The sequence below is a fragment of the Oncorhynchus nerka genome, linkage group LG12 (assembly GCF_034236695.1).
Source record: "Oncorhynchus nerka isolate Pitt River linkage group LG12, Oner_Uvic_2.0, whole genome shotgun sequence".
NCBI classification, from domain to species: Eukaryota; Metazoa; Chordata; class Actinopteri; order Salmoniformes; family Salmonidae; genus Oncorhynchus; species Oncorhynchus nerka.
The window spans coordinates 46,726,281-46,747,677 of record NC_088407.1 but is presented as its reverse complement, the minus strand read 5'-3'; the positions used below and the strand labels follow the sequence as shown (position 1 = coordinate 46,747,677).

The following is a 21,397-nucleotide window of genomic DNA, read 5'->3' as shown; positions in this document are numbered from 1 at the left end:
ATCTACGAAACTGTCAGGGTGTTGACATCTAGTGTAGACTAGATCCCACAGCAGCAGACCACAGCACACAAGAACAGCTACACACCAACTGAAAAATGGTTGATTTCTTCTCACTATCAAAGCCTTGAAACAAGATCAAAACAAAAACAGTGTGTGTGTGTGTGTGTGTGTGTGTGTGTGTGTGTGTGGGGGGGGGGGCAAAGTGTAAAGCAAAAGGACACGTGGAGTAGTAAGTGCAAAAAACTACATGTCTGCACATGAAAGAGGTGAGAACGAGCCCTCCCTAAGAACATAACCACTCGCGTTTGCTCCGAAGCAGACTCCTTTTGATGTGGGAGGCCTCAGTGAGTTCACAACATGTTTTCAATCCCGTGAATGTGTAGCTACAGTATCGTTTCCCATGATAGTAAAAATCAAATGTTAAGTCACATGCGCCAAATACAACCTTACAGTGAAATGCTTACATACAAAATAAGTGTTAAGAAAGTATTTACTAAAATAAACTGAAGGGGAAAAAAGGAAAAAAATAAAGCTGTCATCAAGGCAAAGGCTGGGTACTTTGAAGAATCTAAAATATTAAATATATTTTTATTTGTCAAACACTTTTGGTTACTACATGATTCTATGTGTGTTATTTCAAAGTTTTGATGTCTACACTATTCATCTACAATGTAGGAAATCCCGTTGGCTAATAGGACTGACGGCAGAGGCAGATTACCCAGTCGCCGTCGGATCCTTTACAAGGCAACCCCAACCCACGTCCCCCTATACCTCTGTCTCTTCTTCATGTGAATGACACATGTGGGCCTTATCCGGTGTCTGAAGTAAACCGTTTGCGTCCGACTCGTTAAAGAAACATTCTTTGTCCAGGTGATTAAATCGCTGTTCTGATATCCAGAAGCTTCTTTCGGTCATAAGAGACAGTGGCAGAAACATTATGTACAAAATAAGTTACAAATAACGCAAAAAAAAATAAGATAGCACAATTGGTTAGGAGCCCATAAAACATCAGCCATCTCCTCCGACGCCATTCTAACCAGAAGTCCTGACAAGGATAGTAAAATAAAAAGAACATTCAAACAGTTGGGGACATTTAACCGGTCGGTCCCCACAAGGAAAACAGCAATTTTAGGGTTAGGTTTAGGGGTTAGGGAAAACAGGATTTTTAATGGGAATCAAGGATAGTAAAAACAAACGTGTGTGTGTACCTTTGAGGGTGGCCTTTCTCAGGACCTTCATGGCGTACAGCTCGTTGTTGTCAGGAGGCGTTACCTTCCGCACCAAGAAAACCTACAGGCAACACAAGACAACATCCAACTCTCAATCCCATAGAAAATGAACTAGAAGGGACATTCCAATTCAAGTCTATGCTCTGTGATGGAGGGACCGGCAGCCATATTGAATGTATACATAGGTATTTACATTTCTATGGTCAATCCAGTGCATTAGGCTACAAACCTATGGGACTGACAAGGGGAATGTTAATTGGTAGAACTACTTCTCAATAAACAAAATACTTCGGTCATTGATTTTCCATGGGGATTTTCATGAAGTGCAAATGACATGCAAATACCATAAAATGCTAGACAATGTTCCATAAACTGCTAGGTAAACATTATTATATTGTGCTAGTTAGGCTTAACTTCCATATATTGTTAACCATCTATACATTTATTACATTCACAATCCATTTTGAAACGACCAGACATCAAGAACAATGAGCTCAACCAGAAATTATGTTTTGCCATTTCTGATCTTGCAGTCTGATGGGAGATTAAATGGAACGAATACGAGTTAACATGGAGTTGGTTTGTCCATATACAGTACCAGTCAAACGTTTGGACACACCTACTCATTCAAGGGTTTTTCTTTATTTTGACTATGGGCGAATGGCTGCCTAACAACCACTACTAAAGGACACCAATAAGAAGAAGAAACTTGCTTGGGCCAAGAAACATGAGCAATGGACATTAGACCGGTGGAAATCTGTCCTTTGGTCTGATAAGTCCAAATTTGAGATTTTTGGTTCCAACCTCCTTTGTATGACACAGAGTAGGTGAACGGATGATCTTCTCGTGCGTGGTTCCCACCGTGAAACATGGAGGTGGTGGTGTGATGGTGCTTTGCTGGTGACACTGTCAGTGATTTATTTAGAATTCAAGGCACACTTATCCAGCATGGCTACCACAGCATTCTGCAGCGATACGCCATCCCATCTGGACTATCATTTGTTTTTCAACAGGACAATGAACCAACACATCTCCAGGCTGTGTAAGGGCTATTTGACCAAGAAGGAGAGTGATGGAGTGCTGCATCAGATGACCTGGCCTCCACAATCACCCAACCTCAACCCAATTGATTTATTTTACCTTCATTTAACTAGGCAAGTCAGTTAAGAACAAATTCTTATTTTCAATGACGGCCTAGGAACATTGGGTTAACTGCCTTGTTCAGGGGCAGAATTACAGATTTTTACCTTGTCAGCTCGGGGGATTCAAACTTCCAGTTACAAGTCCAACGCTCTAACCACTAGGCTAACCTGCCGTCCCTACGCTCTAACCACTAGGCTAACCTGCCGTCCCTACGCTCTAACCACTAGGCTAACCTGCCGTCCCTACGCTCTAACCACTAGGCTAACCTGCCGTCCCTACGCTCTAACCACTAGGCTAACCTGCCGTCCCTACGCTCTAACCACTAGGCTACCTGCCGCCCCAATTGAGATGGTTTGGGATGAATTGGACTGCAGAGTGAAGGAAAAGCAGCCAACAAGTGCTCAGCTCATGTGGGAACTCCTTCAAGACTGTTGGAAAAGCATTCCAGTTGAAGTTGGTTGAGAGAATGCCAAGAGTGTACAAAGCTGTCATCAAGGCCAAAGGGTGGGTACTTTGAAGAATATAAAACACATTTTGATGTGTTTAACACTTTTTTGGTTACTACATGATTCCATATGTGTTATTTCATAGTGTTGATGTATGTCATCACTATTATTCTATAATGTAGAAAATAGTAAAAATAAAGATAAAACCTTGAATGAGTAGGTGTGTCCAAACTTTTAACTGGTCCTGTACATACTAACTGAACTAATTACAATGAACATTGAATGGATGTCAATAATGTGTTTAACGTGGTCTAAAGTTAATCTAGACCACCTCGTGTGCCACAATGCTAGAGGAGTGGGTGAAGCAGTGAGCTGAATGACAGGTGTGTGTGTGTCAGTGTCTAACAATGTTGCTTCCTGGGCTCAAACCAAAGACCCTCTGAACAACATCGTCTACTGTCACACAAGAAGCATCGTTTACCCATCAATCCACAAAAACTCGGCAAGGGAAACCAACATTTCAAGGTCTCAGAGTGAGTGACGTCACCGATTGAACCACACTAGCACGTACCGCTAACAAGCCAGACATTTTTTCACATCGGTTACATGTTTTTTTTTTTGTGTGTGTGTGCGTCTCAGGCTAAATCCAGGTGTGGATTACTAACACAGAGGCACCGGAGCACGCCTGAACAATCTCAAACCATACCAATGACCATACAAATGGACATGGATTCTTGCATCTACAGGCTTTAACCTCTTAATTACGACGCACGCGCTTCTTTTGATCTGTCCACCAACACAATAAGAAGCAATACTTTGGGGGAGATTGAACACTGCATCTTGGAAACGGTTTCACATGTTTCCTAGGAAACGGTTTCCTTTTTTTGCATGCTTATTTAGAGGAGAATTATTACGTATTTTTTACTGTAGTGATAAACATTTCAACGGTCAAGTGCTGTCATTAGCAACTCGAGTTGATCCCCTAAAAAGATGGGCATTCAAAACAAGAGGTATACATGTGTATAGCAATGTGAACCACTTCTCCGATCTGTCACGGAGGGGGGTATTTGAACAAAGGCAGTGTGCTACCTTAGAGGGGTGACGTTTTACCTTGCCGAAGGAGCCCTGGCCCAGCACTTTGAGCAGCTCAAACTGGCGAGCGTCGGCCTTCTCCGAACCTTCCTTGACCACGTGGGTGATGTTAATCTCCTTGATGATGTCATCTTCCTAGAGAGAGACAAGAGGGGGAGAATGTCCATTATCCAGGAGACACCACATTATCCGTGGTACCGCAGCATTGTAGGCGGAGGAAACCTTTCCAAGCTTGATTATAATCTACACAATGCCAAAAAACATTTGAACCCGTCTGTCTGCTCATCAGACTGATCTTAACCATGATACAATACACGTGTTTTCAAGTGACTGTGTATTTTGAGGTTGAACACACGGATTTGAACTTCAGCCGCCTGTCCTTTAAAACAAAGCGGTCTCTCTTGGATCTCTCCAAATGGATCAGTGAGGAAACTGACAGACGTTTTAGCACATGAAGATGAACAATATTTCAGAATGGAAAAGGAGGAGGCCACTAGAAAGTTGCTGGGAGGTGACTCTTTTCTCACACACGGGTGTGTCCTGATCAAAGTGTGTGCACATTCGAGCAACGATGCAGAGGAGCCAACCCGAAAAGAGGAAGAGGGTAGAAAACAAGAGGTGTGGCCACGAGAGTATAGAAAGCAAAGAGAGCTAGTTGAGAGAAAGGAAATGGCTCGGTGCAACAAGTGCTGTCCAACACTAGTGTGTTTCCTTCGAAGGACACAGAGCAGTAATACACACAGGGTTTATCCTAAGACGAGTTCAACATTCGCAACTACCGAAGAGAACATCTGGGCACAGACGGATGGAGAAAGGAAACAAGAGAGTAGACAGAAAACCCTGTGAAAACTAACCACGGGAAGTTCACAACCCTGATGTATAGGTTTGTGTTCCGAGTCTCACTGGAAACAAACCGATCGCACCATTTACCGTCAATGATATTGAGAATGGTAACCATAGCCACAGCTTGAAATAACTATATTTTTTACACCAGCGTTGTGGCAAAGAGGCTGCTTTTGAGCTTAGGCCTACTTCACCTTACCCAAAACATCTTAAATAGCTGTATCAGACAGCAATTACAGCGGAACATTCACACAGTACACACTAGGCTTGGGCGATATATCGTTTATACTGTACACTGGAGTATTAGAAATAATCGACGGGGGCGTTGTGCTATGCCACTGCTTAGAACTATAAGAAACCGAAGATGTGTCAAACTAGTTAGATCCGGCATTTGGTTTGCTAACTTGCTAGCTAAGTGGATAGCGGTCAAGATCAAGCGTGTTGGTTACAGCAGAGACTTTTTTTCATTAGTGCCCCTTGTGTGCACTTCTGGTAATACCATATACCCCAGTATGGTACAGAAACAGTATGAAAATCTGGATACCACCCAACCCTAGTACACACAGACCAACTTTTGTTTTGTTGAACTGCATCTGCAGTCTGTGTCCTTGAGCAAATACATTGCCTTCATACAGTACTTTATACCATGTTTGCTTAGAGTTAGACATTACTCAAGAAAAACAACCAACCCCAGGCCCCTTATTGGACCAACCAAGACCACCTTAAGTGGACAAAGTCCTACTACTGAGGGTGGAACTCTAACACTCAGTGGTGTAAAGCACTTAAGTAAAAATGCTTGAAAGTACTTAAGTCGTTTTTTGGAGGGTATCTGTACTTTACGATTTATATGTTTGACTACTTTTACTTCACTCCATTCCTAAATACAATTCTGTACTTTTTACTCCATACATGTTCCCTGACACCCAAAAGTACTCGTTCAATTTTGAATGCTTAGCAGGAAAGGAAAATTCTAATTCACACACTCATCAAGAAAACACCTCGGGAGGCCTAACTTGTGTCAAGTTAATCTCTTTAAAGTAAAAACCCTCACAAACCCACTGTATATAACGTCTCATAACGCTAGCATGGTTAATTGCAATAAATATAAAACAATGTACCTTCGTAACAAATGAAGACAAAGAACCATACGCTAATATTGTTACATTTTCCTACTATCAATATGTATCTTTGTTTAGGTTGCAAATAGCTAAATAAGCGGTGAAGCAGTTAGCAAGGTGAACACCTGTGAAGGTAATAATGATAAACACCCGCAATTAACATTTAAAAGTGAGATTTTCACTGGGCAGTTACTTTAAAAGCTAATTTCCTGCAAATCTACACATTGTCATAAACTCAGCAAAAAAAAAAGAAACGTCCCTTTTTCAGGACCCTGTCTTTCAAAGAATTCGTAAAAACCCAAATAACTTCGCCAAAATTAAGATGCCCAGGGTCCCTACTCATCTGCGTAAATGTGCCTTAGGCATGCTGCAAGGAGGCATGAGGACTGCAGATGTGGCCAGGGCAATAAATGGCCATGTCCATACTGTGAGACGCCTAAGACAGCTCTACAGGGAGACAGGACAGACGGGTGATCGTCCTCGCAGTGGCAGACCACGTGGAACAACACCTGTACAGGATCGGTACATCCGAACATCACACCTGGGGGACAGGTACAGGATGGCAACAACAACTCCCCGAGTTACACCAGGAACGCACAATCCCTCCATCAGTGCTCAGACTGTCCGCAATAGGCTGAGAGAGGCTGGACTGAGGGCTTGTAGGCCTGTTGTAAGGCAGGTCCTCACCAGACCTCACCTGCAACAACGTCACCTATGGGCACAAACCCACCGTCGCTGGACCAGACATGACTGGCAAGAAGTGCTCTTCACTGACGAATCACGGTTTTGTCTCACCAGGGATGATGGTCGGATTCGCATTTATCTTCGAAGGAATGAGCGTTACACCGAGGCCTGTACTCTGGAGCAGGATCAATTTGGAGTTGGAGGGTCCGTCATGGTCTGGGGCGGTGTGTCACAGCATCATCGGACTGAGCTTGTTGTCATTGCAGGCAATCTCAACACTGTACGTTACAGGGAAGACATCCTCCTCCCTCATGTGGTACCCTTCCTGCAGGCTCATCCTGACATGACCCTCCTGCATGACAATGCCACCAGCCATACTGCTCGTTCTGTGTGTGATTTCCTCCAAGACAGGAATGTCAGTGTTCTGCCATGGCCATCGAAGAGCCCGGATCTCAATCCCATTGAGCACGCCTGGGACCTGTTGGATCGGAGGGTGAGGGCTAGAGCCATTCCCCCCAGAAATGTCCGCGAACTTGCAGGTGCCTTGGTGGAAGAGTGGGGTAACATCTCACAGCAAGAACTGGCAAATGTGGTGCAGTCCATGAGGAGGAGATGCACTGCAGTACTTAATGCAGCTGGTGGCCACACCAGATACTGACTGACTTTTGATTTTGACCTACCCTTTGTTCAGGGACACATGATTCCATTTCTGTTAGTCACGTGTTTGTTTATGTTCAGTTTATGTCTCCGTTGTTGAATCTTATGTTCATACAAATATTTACACATGTTAAGTTTGCAGAAAATAAACACAGTTGACAGTGAGAAGACATTTATTTTTATGCTGAGTAGCTCCATTAACTTTTCTACGTACTTTATATTGTTTGTTGTTCACCATCCCAAAAATTATTTTGTAAAAGAAAAGCAGCACCCCGCCACTGCTAAATTAATTAGGAGAAACACTGACAACACATCCTGACTAACACACACCTTTTGCACATCTCCTGCTCCATAGTCCACACACAATCATGACAATTAAGCGAAGATCTAATACTGTGTGAGGCGAAGCCTTCATCTTAAGTCGAAAATTCACTTAATTGCATGACCATTCTCCCCAGTGTGAAGACCACATTACCTTCCACTGGGTCCTGTTGAGACTGTCTGCATGGGAGGCGTCTGTCTCATTGCCTGTCTTTTTCTCTGTAGAGGTGCCATGGCCAATCTGTGTCTGTGGTTCGCTGATGCTGGCCAAAGCCTTGTTATGGTGCTTCTTGAAGAGGTAGAGGGTCAGCAAGCGGCTCACTTTAAACTTCCTCCTGTCCTTTTCCATCTCAACATTGCCTTGCCAGCCTAGACCCCATCCCAGTCCCAACCTCCCTACCTCTGGACAGAGTCCTCACTCTCATACCAGACTGGTAGACTGCATGGTAAGATGGAGTGCAAGTTGTACTCTCTGTATGTAAGCCGACTCCGTTAGTTCTGTGTGTCCTGTCCTCTGAAAGCACAGAGCTCTGACTACTGCTGAACAGAGAAAGAGGGGGGGAGAGAGAGAGAGAGAGAGAGAGGCAGGAAGGAACAAAGAGTCTGCTCTGAGACCTGTATGCAGAACCCACACAACAAATGTGTGTGTGTGTGTGTGTGTGGGGTGAGTGAGTGAGTGAGTGAGTGAGTGAGTGAGTGAGTGAGTGAGTGAGTGAGTGAGTGAGTGAGTGAGTGAGTGAGTGAGTGAGTGTGAGAGAGTGAAAGAGAGAGACACACAGTTCATCCTCAGCCCTCCTCTCTGAAGTCGATGTCACAGATGATAAATCTTCTCCTTCCTGCTGGAACTGACAGGTCAGCGGCCCCTCCCGTCCCATCATGCGCCGCTCTGCCCCGTTTCCCTTTGGCTATGGTCACAGAGCGGGTAGAGTGACGAGGTGTCGCCTCCCTAACTGCCAACACCATGACCCAGACAGCAAGAGAGACAGGGGAAAAATAGTGAGAGCGAGAGAGAGAGCGGGAGAGAGACCGGGACACTTTTACAGCCTGATGACAGGCATCCCTTACAGCCTCTTTCCTGCCATCCTCGTCTCTACCCCCGTCTTTGTGTGAGAACAGGGCCTTCCACATCCCTACAAACACACTGTCACTGTGTGTCTATATGAGTCAATACACACTTCCTCTTAGCTTCACAGAACACTATTTCACTCAGTTTCCATCCCCTTGCTAAGTCACTTTCTTTCGCAGCCTCCTAAGATCGCATATTAGATACTATATTGCACTACTATAACCAGATCAAGACATCTTGTATAGTGTATCACGGCTACTGTAATGCAGATCAACTGTCTTCAGAGAGAGTAACAAATCAGCTCTCGAGGTGATAAAGACAACTCATTTTGGACAGCTTTCCCACAAACTGGATGTTGAAGAGTGCATTTCTAGAGCCAACATGTGAGCAAGGTGCCAAAATACTTCTAAAGAAATACATTCTCTTCTCAGACAGCCACACCTAGGTGGACGGACTACAGAGCGAAAGGCAATAGCTCTCCAGTCATTTGAGTCAGACGGACAGTAATTTAGTCGCTGCATATGCTAGCATTGTTGACAGTATTGATAGAGCCCAGCAAAGCAATAGAGGTACAGAGTGTGCCGACTTGGCAGTGAGCTAAAGCCAATGAATGAGGAATAATCTTACCTTGGCATTAATATTGGCAAAGTCCTTCTCTACCCAGGTAATATGGGACCGGTCCTGATTGGAAGGTGTCACAGGGAAAAGGATTTCAGGTTTGTATGTCACAGAGTGTTGCATCGGGTCAGATATCTGTTGGTTCCGCACAGTTGACCCGCAAAGAAATCAGCTGGCGAGTGGAACGGTTCATTTTGTTAATTCAGGCTTTCCTTCATTTAGACCAAACGCAGGCCATATATCCATGTTAAACCGGTGGCTGGTAAAAGATGGAGTAGATCCTTCTAAATAAATACATTTTTGCAGCCTATATGCAATTCTTGGAATAGTTTAATTGAAAAGTTTCAAGTAAACTATTTGATTATCTAAACAATATTGAACGTAAAAGGTCTCGTTTCATTATGTCGCTATAGGCTTTCAATGTGCCGCATCTCATTGTGTTAATAATTCATGGAATAGTTTCCTTCTATTCAAATGTTGAAAAGACACAGACAAGTTAACAGGGAGGAGAATAATAGCCTACTACTCTGGAGTCATAAAAAAAAAAAAAAAACATGAAATAATTATTTTGTCGTGTTACGGATCGGCTCTCGAAAACAGTTCTATGCGGGTGGGTCGGGTTGGGCTCGGAATTGACGTGGCCCATACAGGATAATAATAATATTTCACCTTTATTTAACCGGGTAGGCTAGTTGAGAACAAGTTCTCATTTACAACTGCGACCTGGCCAAGATAAAGCATAGCAGTGTGAACAGACAACAACACAGAGTTACAACGCAGTGTTCACAGCAAAGGTTGGTCGTCAAGGCGATGGAAGGAGAAAAATAAGATGCGGTTTTTGTATGATGTTACCACATGACGTTGGGCGAGCCACCAATAAAGGCATTATTTTAGGCTAGGAGTTGTGGGCTCGATAAATAAGGTGACACACACATGGACACAGTGGAGGGGCAGTGAGTCTGCGTCATGTCCACCCACTTTCTCCATTAACACACACAAAATACATACATGCACGCATAAAGTTAATAGCGAACATAGACAATTGTTTCACAGTCTCTTCCGAGAAGGCTACAAGCCATTTTCTAAATTAGTTCATTTCACCTGACAGAACACTCAATAGGCTTTTGCACACTGTGCTGACTAGAAGTAATTCAAATTCTTTGTAGAGAGATGGAGCGAGTAAGATTCCCAGAGACAAGGCAAATCTGCTCAAAGTGGTGCCACCCCCCCCACCACCACCTCAAAATACAAGATATCAAATCAGTGACTTCAGAATGGTATAACTACTAAAACATCTTGCTACAATGATAGCACTTATAGTTTCTCAGTCATCATGTTCATGTCTTTTAGAAAGTCTCAGACACAGGCGATGAATAACAAAATGTCAACTTATTTCAAGTCAGAGGTTCTAGGAGAGTCTACTTTGACTGTACTCTGGTCTTTGCCTTTCCACTGTGACAGTCAGGAAGGATAAGTAGTTCGGTCAAGGTCAGAGGCTACTGCCACAGATGCGTTTCCTACGCCTACCTCTCAGGTCATTGAAACACCTTTTTTTAGCTCCTAAAATACACCACACAGAGCCAAGCAATACACACAGCCAAGCAATTCACACACACACGTGGTGTGATACTTGCCTGGGGCACACGAAAACCCCGTTTGGTGCGAAATATGTGCCTCCACATCTTGTCGATCGGAGTTTCCCATGTCACACTGTCTAGGACTTCGACACGTACTGTGAGACACTCAGAATGGGGCAATAAGCTAATCTTACACACACATGTAAATGGGGAAATGCAAAGAGCAAGTCACCCCGGTAGAAGACTGATTTATTGCAGATAATCTGAGGAGGAAACTAAGAGACTTCCTAAAGGAAGCCACAGCAAACTAAAAACTCAGTCATTACCAGAAAGAGACAAGCGCATGCCGTGTATTAAGCACGCAGGCACACACACGTATAAAAGTACCCACAAACCACTTATCAAATGCCACTGCAGACACTTCTTTCTACATCGTGTTGGACCATAACGGCCTCGACTTGAGAAAGCCATGGTGAAAAAGAGGAAGGGATGGATTCTTTAGAGTCACTGTGCTGTGTTGCCTAGCAGCAGGCAGGGACAACAGACATGTACTAACTGATTGAGGACATTTACCACATAATTGTATCTTAGAACTCAGTGCCACTTATTAGCACTCTGAGCTTTACTCAGAGTCATTGTCTGCTCCCTGTACAATAACCTAACGTGAAAATAAGAGAGATAATAAAGTCAGACCCACAAGTGCAGCCAGGGCGGAAACACTGAATATCTGCAGGAGAAGCAAGACATCGCCCACTTTTTTGGTAAGCGAAAAGAACTGAGCGAATAGCGCTTTTAAAATTAAAACAAAAAGTGGTATCCAATTGGTAGTTACAGTCTTGTCCCATTGCTGCAACTCCCATACAGACTCGGGAGAGGCGACGGTCGAGAGCATTGCTAGAGCGAGATGGGACAAAAAACATCTCTGCCGGCCAAACCCTCCCCTAACCCGGACGACTCTGGGCCAAACCCTCCCCTAACCCGGATGACTCTGGGCCAATTGTGCGCCACCCCACGATTTGTGCTTTAAGGTCGGTTCGGTTTGATTATAAAAAAGGATATCACAGTTTTCGATTATCTTCTTGATATTAAATGCACAATGCAATATATGGGTTGAATGCTGTAACACTGTATAAAACAATTAATTAAAGTACTGCTTATCACTTACTAACAATCATTTATTCACACAACTTCAATCCAATTTGTTTTACTTGATGACTTTATTATTTCAATCCAAACCAACATCTCATCTCTATAGGGCTGCTGCCTTTGCTGTCTGACAAAAATCACGATTTTAGTCATTCTTTCAAGTAAACAAGGCATACCAACTATCAGCCACTTAGATCAACTGCTTTCTATCCCTTTCGATCATGTGTGCCTTCTCTTCACACCAATTTATGCTTGATTGGGAAATGCTGACCAAAGGCTCTGTAGGGAGAGCGTGATGCCGTGAGCGTCGCATTTTTTTTTTTTAACAATGCGGAGGGCTCCGTATAGCACCGCATTGACATGATTGGTTGACGTAGGTGGGGGCGGTACACCCTGTATAAACGCATACTCAATTGCATTACTTCGACGAAAGGCTATCAGAACAAGTCACAAATAAAACATCTTTATGACGTGTAGGGATTTCAAAAGGCACGAAAATGAGTGGCATACTGTAAGTCAGGTGAAAATAATAATTTCAGAAAAAGACTACCAAGACTACCTGTTATGAGTCTCCGCAGTGCCTATACGGGCTGTTGACATGCTGAGGGTTGACGTTTTTCTGACTCTTGCCGTTTGATAATTCCAGTGAAACTATTGGATTCCAGACATCATTAATATTTGGACATGCACACGGACATGATCAAATCGCTATATTTTTTGTTCTCTCCGTTATCATTTCAGCACGCTAGCTAGCTATATATCACAATGCATTATCTAAATTACGGCCGCTAATCCGCCATAGAAAATAGAAAGAATGTCAACTCCGGTAATATGACTATTGAACTATTTTACCATTTCTAAACAGGTCTCTTTTTTTTCACCTGACTTACAGTATGCCACTCTTAACTGAAAAGGTGCTCATAACTTCCATTAGCTGGCTAAGGTTAGCATGCTAGCTACTTACACTGACAGCTGTCAGTCAGTGCCCTATTTGTTGTTACTTGTCTGCTACACGTGGAAATCAACACATTCCCACCCCCAATTCCTGAATATGTAGTGCATTCGGAAAGTATTCAGACCCCTTCACTTTTTCCACATTTTGTTACGTTACTGCCTTATTCTAAAATTGATTATCATCAATCTACAGACAATACTCCGTAATGTCAAAGTGAAAACAGGTTTTTAGAAATTTTTGCAAAAGTATTACAAAAACAGTACAGCTTATTTACACAAGTATTCAGACCCTTTGCTATGAGACTTGAAATTTAGCTAAGATGCATCCTGTTTCCATTGACCATCCTTGATGTTTCCACAACTTGGAGTCCCACCTGTGGAAAATTCAATTGATTGGACATGATTTGGAAAGGCACACGCCTGTCTGTGTAATGTCCCACAGTTGACAGTGCATGTCAGAGCAAAAACCAAGCCATGAGGTTGAAGGAATTGTCCGTAGAGCTCCGAGACAGCATTGTGTCAAGGCACAGATCTGGGGAAGGGTACAAAAAGATTTCTGCAGCATTGAAGGTCCCAAAGAACACAGTGGCCTCCATCATTCTTAAAATGCAAGAAGTTTGGAACCATCAAAAATCTTCATAGAGCTGGCCGCCCAGCCAAACTGAGCAATCGGGGGAGAAGGGCCTTGGTCAGGGAGGTGACCAATAACCTGATGGAGTGTTAGCAGGATTACAAGGTTATATTTATGTACCAAATTGTTTTATTTAATAGAGTAACGTTCTTAGGACTCTCGCTCGCCTTTTCTGTGTTAACTGAGATAAGTCTTTATGGAGCTTGGGCTGGCAACTGATTAAGTGATGGCTTGGTGATAAAAAAAAAAAACCTACAGCTGGCATTCCAGAGATCAGATGTGGTTGGTGTCACCGAGATAGAGATAGCCTGGAGGAACAGAACAAAGGCCTCAGTATTCCTGATTATCCTGGCATCTAGGAGACAACAGCAGAAGCCTGTGACCACAGGATGAAGCCAAAGTGGCTTATGGTGCCCCCAATTCTTATGGGAGGGGTTAAACCAGCAATGACAGAAATCTTGGTCTCGGGTATATAAGGAACAGCATGGTCTTTAAAGGGTAGGCTCTCGGCCCAACAGTCAAGACTATTGGGTCGACAGTTTCATAATTGCAATAATTCATCGCTATTGAATAAAGATGATTGTTTGAAGAAATGACCAAGTCTCTCTCACTTGAATAGAATGTTCCACCACAATGGTCACTCTTTCAGAGCTCCAGAGATCGATCCTCTTTGGAGATGGGAGAACCTTCCAGAAGGACAACAATCTCTGCAGCACTCCACCAATCAGGCCTTTATGGTAGAGTGCCCAGATGGTAACCACTCCTCAGTAAAAGGCACATGACAGCCTACTTGGAGTTTGCCAAAAGGCACCTAAAGGACTCTGACCATGAGAAACAAGAATCTCTGGTCTGATGAAACCAAGATTGAAGTCTTTGGCCTGAATGCCAAGCATCAGTTTTGGAGGAAATCAGACAACGCTCATTACTTGGCCAATACCATCCCTACGGTGAAGCATGGCGGTGGCAACATCATGCTGTGGGGATATTTTTCAGTGGCAGAGACTGGGAGACTAGTCAGGATCGAGGGAAAGATGACTGGAGCAAAGTACAGAGAGAGATCCTTCATGAAAACTTGCTCCAGAGCGCTCAGGACCTCAGACTGGGGCGAAGGTTAGTCTTCCAACAGGACAATGACCCTAAGCACACAGTCAAGACAACGTAGGAGTGGCTTCGGGACAAGTCTCTGAATGTCCTTTAGTGGCCCAGCCAGAGCCCGGACATCTCTGGAGAGACCTGAAAATCGCTGTGCAGCGAAACTCCCCATCCAACCTGACAGAGCTTGAGAGGATCTGCAGAGAAGAATGGGAGAAACTCCAAATACAGGTATTCCAAGCTTGTAGCGTCATACCCAAGAAGACTCGAGGCTGTAATCGCTGCCAAAGATGCTTCAACAGAGTAAAGGGTCTGAATACATATGTACATTTGCCAAAAATGAAGAAAAAAACCCCCAGTTTTTGCTTTGTCATTATGGGCTATTGTGTAAGAAAAATATATATATTAAAAATAAAAAAAAATTCTACAATCTACACACAATACCCCATGACAATAAATAAATCAAATGGAGCAGCCTTATTTTTAAATCCTTTATTTAAACAAATATTTTAAAGTGAATGGGTCTGAAAACTTTACGAATGCACTGTATTAGCAGCCTGCGTCAGTCTTCAAGGTGGAACCTAAACAAGAATTTCTGCTCTAGGACAGGAATTACTCGAAATAGGTGCGGCAACTTCCTCTGAGGTGGCCCTTTAATGTGTTTATAACAGACACTACACCCTTCAAAATCACTTCCACATTCAGTAATAAAACACTTTCACATCAAAACCATAGTGAAAGTATCACTGTTAGCAGTAGTGAAATGATTTTCTTGAAAGGTAGTGGCATAGCATTTGTCCGAGTCCCAAAGCAGCAAAGAATTCCAAGTTTCACCATTGTGATTTTGATGTATTGTGCAGTAGTGACCACACGAGGGCAGTGTAGATCTATTCTCTGTCTACTGCAACAGGACAACTCTCTATTGAGACCCAAGGTGAGTACAGAAAGACTACACGGTGCAGCTGTGGCCAAGAAAGAACATGTTCCTACTGTTCCAGCTCAACAAAGCACCCCTCCTGAGTATCATATATATCTATGACATAACTACTTCAGTGTGGTGGGGCAATGAGAGATGGAGTGACATGAATAGAGCGAGGGTGAGAGCGCAAGAGAGAGGACAGAGCCAAGGACAGAGATCACACAAGGGAGAAAAAGTGATAGGGAGAGAGTGCGAGACAGTGAAAGGGAAAGTGAGATCTTGGTGAGTGAGGCTGTGTCAGATGAGAAGCTGTGTAAAAGACACCAGCGCTCGTATACACAAAGCCTCTCAGAGTAGTATGATGATCTAGGTTCTGTTTCGCCTTTTAGATCATAATGAATAAAAATGGCACAACAATGGGCTTCAGGATCTCGTCACAGTATCTGTGCATTCAAATTGCCATCAATAAAATGCAACTTTGTTCGTTGTCCGTAGGTTATGCCTGTTCATACCATGGCCATGGAAGAACTGGGATATTTTCAGCTTCCAGGAATTGTGTACAGATCCTTGCAACATGGGGCTGTGCATTATATGCTGAAACGTGATGGCTGCAGATGAATGACATGACAATGGGCTTCAGGATCTCGTCACAGTATCTGTGCATTCAAATTGCCATCAATAAAATGCAACGTTGTTCGTAGCTTATGCCTGTTCATACAATAACCCCACTGCCACCATGGGGCACTCTGTTCACAACGTTGACATCAGGAAGCTGCTCACCCACACGACGCCATACATGCAGTCAGCATGCCAATTGCACGCTCCCTCAAAACTTGAGACATCAGTGGCATTGTGTTGAGACATAACTGCACATTTTAAAGTGGCCTTTTGTCCCCAGCACAAGGTGCACCTGTGTAATGATTGTGCTGTTTAATGAGCTTCTTGATATACAAACCCTAATTAGGTGGGTGGATTATCTTGGCAGAGGAGAAATGCTCACCAACAGGGATGTAAACAAATTTGTGCACAAAATTGAGAGAAATAAGCTTTTTGTGCATATGGAACATTTCTGGGATCTTTTATTTCAGCTCATGAAACATGGGACCAACACTTTACATGTTAAGTTTCTATTTTTGTTCAGTGTAATACTTCCCGACATTGATACACTTGTATGCATGCACACGCAACAGAGTAAATTATACCATACACATACTTCAAAGTAATGCTTTCACAGTTGAACTAATAGCAGCTTCTGATGCCTGTGTGATAATTATGTGATTATACAGCACTAAATGCATGGGACTGCTACTGAATTAAAATGCCACAATCACAGTTGTTACATCCATACGAACTCCCTCACCTCTCGGAAACACTGAGTTCACTTCGTTTGGTTCAGACGAGAGCAGTAAAACTTGCGAACACACGCAATTCAGTGCTACAACCCAGTTGACTCCGTAATGTTGAAAATGGATCAAACTGATTCTGATTCCCACCCCCACACAATAAGCCTACTTTACCTTAAGGTGTGTGGCCACGTGATTTCATCGTTTGGGTTCAGAACACAAACACCCTAGATGAGTGTCGCATCACTACAGAGGTGACATTTTACAAAGAGCACATGTGTCTGGAGGACCAAACCTGCCATAATTACAAATAAATAAATGCACACAAATAGATAAATGAATACACAAATAAATAAAATCAGCAGGCAAGTTCATACATTTTCCTCCACATATCTATGTTTAAAATGTGGTATTTAATTAGTCACACATTCATTTACAGTAGCAGTCAAAAGTTGGCACACTTACTCATTTATTTTAAAATCAAAATATATTAAAAATACTTCAAAGTCGCCACCCTTTGCCTTGACAGCTTTGCACACTCTTGGCATTCTCTCAACCAGCATCATGAGGTAGTCACCTGGAATGCATTTCGATTAACAGGTGTGTCTTGTTAAAAAGTGCATTTATAGAATTTATTTCCTTCTTAATGAGTTTGAGCCAGTTGTGTTGTGACAAGGTAGGGGTGATATACAGAAAATAGCCCTATTTGGTAAAAGTCCATATTATGGCAAGAACAGCTCAAATAAGAAAAGAGAAACAGTCCATCATTACCTAAAGCATGAAGGTCATCCGATCTGAAAAGTGCAGTTGCAAAAACCATCAAGCGCTGATAAAACTGGCTCTCATGAGGACCGTCACAGGAAAGGAAGACCCAGAGTTAACTCTGCTGCAGAGGATAAGTTCATTAGAGTTACCAGCCTCAGAAATCGGCAATTAACTGCCCCTCAGATTGCAGCCTAAATAAATGCTTCAGAGTTCAAGTAACAGACACATCAACATCAACTGTTCAGAGGAGACTACGTGAAGGCCTTCATGGTCAAATTACTGCAAAGAAACCACACTAAAGGACACCAATAATAAGAAGAAACAAGAACAATGGACATTAGACCGGTGGAAATCTGTCCTTTGGTCTAATGAGACCAAATGTGAGATTTTTGGTTCCAACCGCCGTGTCTTTGTGAGACGCAGAGTAGGTGAATGGATGATCTCTGCATGTTGTTCCCAATGTGAAGCATCGAGGAGGTGTTATGGTGCCTCGCTGGTGACACTGCCAGTGAGTTATTTAGAATTCAAGGCACACTTAACCAGCATGACTACCAAAGCATTCTGCAGTGATATGCCATCCCATCTGGTTTGCACTTAGTGGGACTATCAATTGTTTTTCAACCTGACACTGACCCAACACACACCTCCAGGCTGTGTAATGGCTATTTGACCAAGAGGGAGAGTGATGGAGTGCTGCATCAGATGACCTGGCCTCAACAATCACACGACCTCAACCCAATTGAGATGGTTTGGGATGAGTTGGACCGCAGAGTGAAGGAAAAGCAGCCAACAAGTGCTCTGCATATGTGGGAACTCCTTCAAGACTGTTGTTAAAACATTCCAGATGACTACCTCATGAAGCTGGTTGAGAGAATGCCAAGAGTGTGCAAAGCTGTACAGCAAAGTAATCACTAGAACAATTATCTGGGTGATTTTTCTAGGGGCACTGGTGCTCACAAATAAAAACTCCAGGTAGCACAGAAACATATTTAGGAAGGGAAGGGGGAGCATACTGTATGTCCCCAAAATGGTAGCACTGTAGAGCCCTGGTGGTTGTATGTACGTGTGTCTGTGTAATTGTGTGTGTACAGTAGCATTCCTGGATAGCCTAGGCTGTGTAGGCAGGCCAGTGCCCCCCAGCACCATCACTCAGGTGACGAACAGGGTTATCAGTCTCCCACTCAGTCTCTTTTTTTTTCTTCTTCCCTCCCTTCGTTATCCCTCCTGTTCTCCTCCTTCCAATCTTCCGCTCGCTCTACCGCCCTCCCGATCGCTCTCCCTCCCTCCTGCTCTTCAGGAGAGAGTGGAGCACTGTTCAAGCAGAGAGGTTCGGTCTGTCTAACCCTTTTTTTTCTCTCTCTTTGTTTCCATCATCTCTACCTCCTGCCAGGCCCAGCAGTGAGAAACACGATTGACAGGGGTGTAAAGTGGCAGAGAAAGGAGAGAGGGAGAGGCTCTGACATCACCTGTGTGTTTAGCACAGATTTGAATGAAATCCACTGGTGGTGCTGGGTGAGTCATCGTCAGGTCCCGAGTTAAAATGGCCTGCAGTTTCAGGTGTATTGCACAAAGGCTAACTGTGGAGAGGTGAGCAATGGTGGGAAGGATGAAAGAGAGAAGTAAAATCGTAGAGGGGGGAGGTTTTGGCTGCGGCGAGAGTGCCTACAGTAGGCGTACAGGAAGAAGAGTCTTCAGTCCAGAACATAATATAAACACCCTTTTAATAACTGAGGGAAAAAAAATGGCACACTGCCTCCACCTCAATGGAATAACAGTACTACTACTGTATAACCTTTAAAGTTATTTACCACACTCCTACTTAGTGCTTTCCACCATCTCGAACTTTCCAAGTCTCGTTTATCCCATAGACAGAACTGGAACATATTTTATTATAGTGGCAAACACAGAGAGACAGACAAAACCCAACAAAGACTGATAGGGTTATGGAGACAACAATAGATAGAAAGATATATGAAAATATAGGGGCTTTGCAGAAAGTGTTAAGTGATTAAAACAAGAAGAGACGAGATTCAGAGCTACGTTGTTGCACAGTAACCTCAGGAGTTTGGCACTCACTGGGTTAATGCCCATCCTGGGAGTTCATATCCCACCGCATCTGTCCTCACACAATCAGCCGCCAGCAGAGGAAGACTCACACAAATGTTAGTTGTACCCACCATAAATGACAACAGAGCAATGCTATGCTAATGCTAGCAACAGTAGCTTCCGTTAGCATAGGCTAACTGCTAGTAGGTTCATTTCAAATGGTGACAAAGCAAAAGCAGCAATTCAGCTACTAGCCATTAACGTTCTCTCCTTAGGTTACAGCAAATGCTGATTTGGCAAGATTTGGCAAGTAGTAGGCTATTAGCGTTAGCGGAAGTAGTAGCATCGGTCACATTAATAATTGTAACAGCGGTAGCAGGAATATAGCTGTAACATTAGACCAGAGGAAGGGATGTTTAAGAGGGGGCATTAGAAGGGTGTAATGTCTGGAGTGGTGGGATAGGACAGGTCGATAGGAGAGGAGGATGTCAGTAATGTAAACAATGAGATTATCATGATTATTGTGCATTATCATGCGGAAACATGAGGAGATGGCAGCGGATGAATGGCACAACAATGGGCCTCGGGATCTCGTCACGGTATCTCTGTGCATTCAAATTGCCATCGATAAAATGCAATTGTGTTTGTTGTCCTTAGCTTATGCCTGCCCATACCGTAAACTCCACTGCCACCATGGGGCACTCTGTTCAAACGTTGACATCAGCAAACCGCTCGCCCATATGGTGCAATCTCCTCGAAAAGGTTGAAACCGGGATTCATCCATGAAGAGCACACTTATCAGCATGTCAATGGTCATTGAAGGTGTGCATTTGCCCACTGAAGTTGGTTAAAATGCCGAACTGCAGTCAGGGCAAGACCCTGGTGAGGACAACGAGCACACAGATGAGCTTCCCTGACGGTTTCTGACAGTTTGTGCAGAAATTCTTTGGTTGTGCAAACTCAGTTTCATCATCTGTCTGGTCTCAGATGATCCCGCAGGTGAAGAAGCCGGATGTGGGGGTCCTGGGCTTGTGTGGTTACACGTGGTCTGCAGTTGTATGTGCCAGATGGATGTACTGCCAAATACTCAAAAACAATGTTGGAGGCAGCTTATAGTCAAGAAATGAACATTAAATTATCTGGCAACAGTTCTGGTGGACATTCCTGCAATCAGCATGCCAATTGCATGCTCCCCCAAAACTTGAGACATCTGTGCCAGTGTTGCGTGACAAAACTGCACATTTTAAAGTAGCCTTTTATTGTTTATATTTTTTTATATAGACAAAGTGAACGATTTCACACTACAGGGAGTGGAAAATATTTTTTGTATATCAAATTTTTCTCAAGAATCGGTTTGTGATACAAAATGTAAAAAGCATGTCAAATATCCTTCCTCTCAGTAAAGTTTCCATGTGAGAACTGCCAGAACAATCTGAGATACCAAAAGTAGTTGTGCCCCCGCTGGCGTGGAATCGCCCAGTGACTGATCTGTACATTGACCCAATAAAAAGACCCATTATGGATACTACAGGTGGTTGTATATAAAGTGTCTAGCCTTAGTTAGTGCTTCTCTGCCTACGATAGTGCTGCTGCCACAGCAACCTGGGTCAAAGGTCAGTGTACTGTGCTCTTGGGCACGCCCTGGCGTATAAATCAATGACAGTTGAAAGAAAAAACCCACACCAGCATGTACACAACATGGAAAAT

At 43.5% G+C, this 21,397-nt stretch overlaps 1 protein-coding gene across 4 annotated transcripts in view; it reads right to left on the bottom strand.

Annotated features, from left to right (window-relative positions):
• rps6ka1 (ribosomal protein S6 kinase a, polypeptide 1) overlaps positions 1 to 21,397 on the bottom strand; it is a 113,704-nt gene that overhangs the window by 31,132 nt on the left and 61,175 nt on the right. The window contains exons 1-4 of one of the 4 annotated variants that reach the window (XM_029674978.2): positions 10,852 to 10,976; positions 9,227 to 9,280; positions 3,929 to 4,045; positions 1,209 to 1,290 (exon numbers count right to left, since the gene is read on the bottom strand). In XM_029674978.2, the coding sequence (XP_029530838.1) occupies positions 1,209 to 1,290; positions 3,929 to 4,045; positions 9,227 to 9,280; positions 10,852 to 10,899 (301 nt within the window). In that variant the 5' untranslated portion in view covers positions 10,900 to 10,976. Of the gene's footprint in view, positions 1 to 1,208; positions 1,291 to 3,928; positions 4,046 to 7,687; positions 8,181 to 9,226; positions 9,751 to 10,851; positions 10,977 to 21,397 lie in introns of those variants that run through there. The other 3 variants (XM_029674976.2, XM_029674975.2, XM_029674977.2) reach the window with 3 other exon arrangements.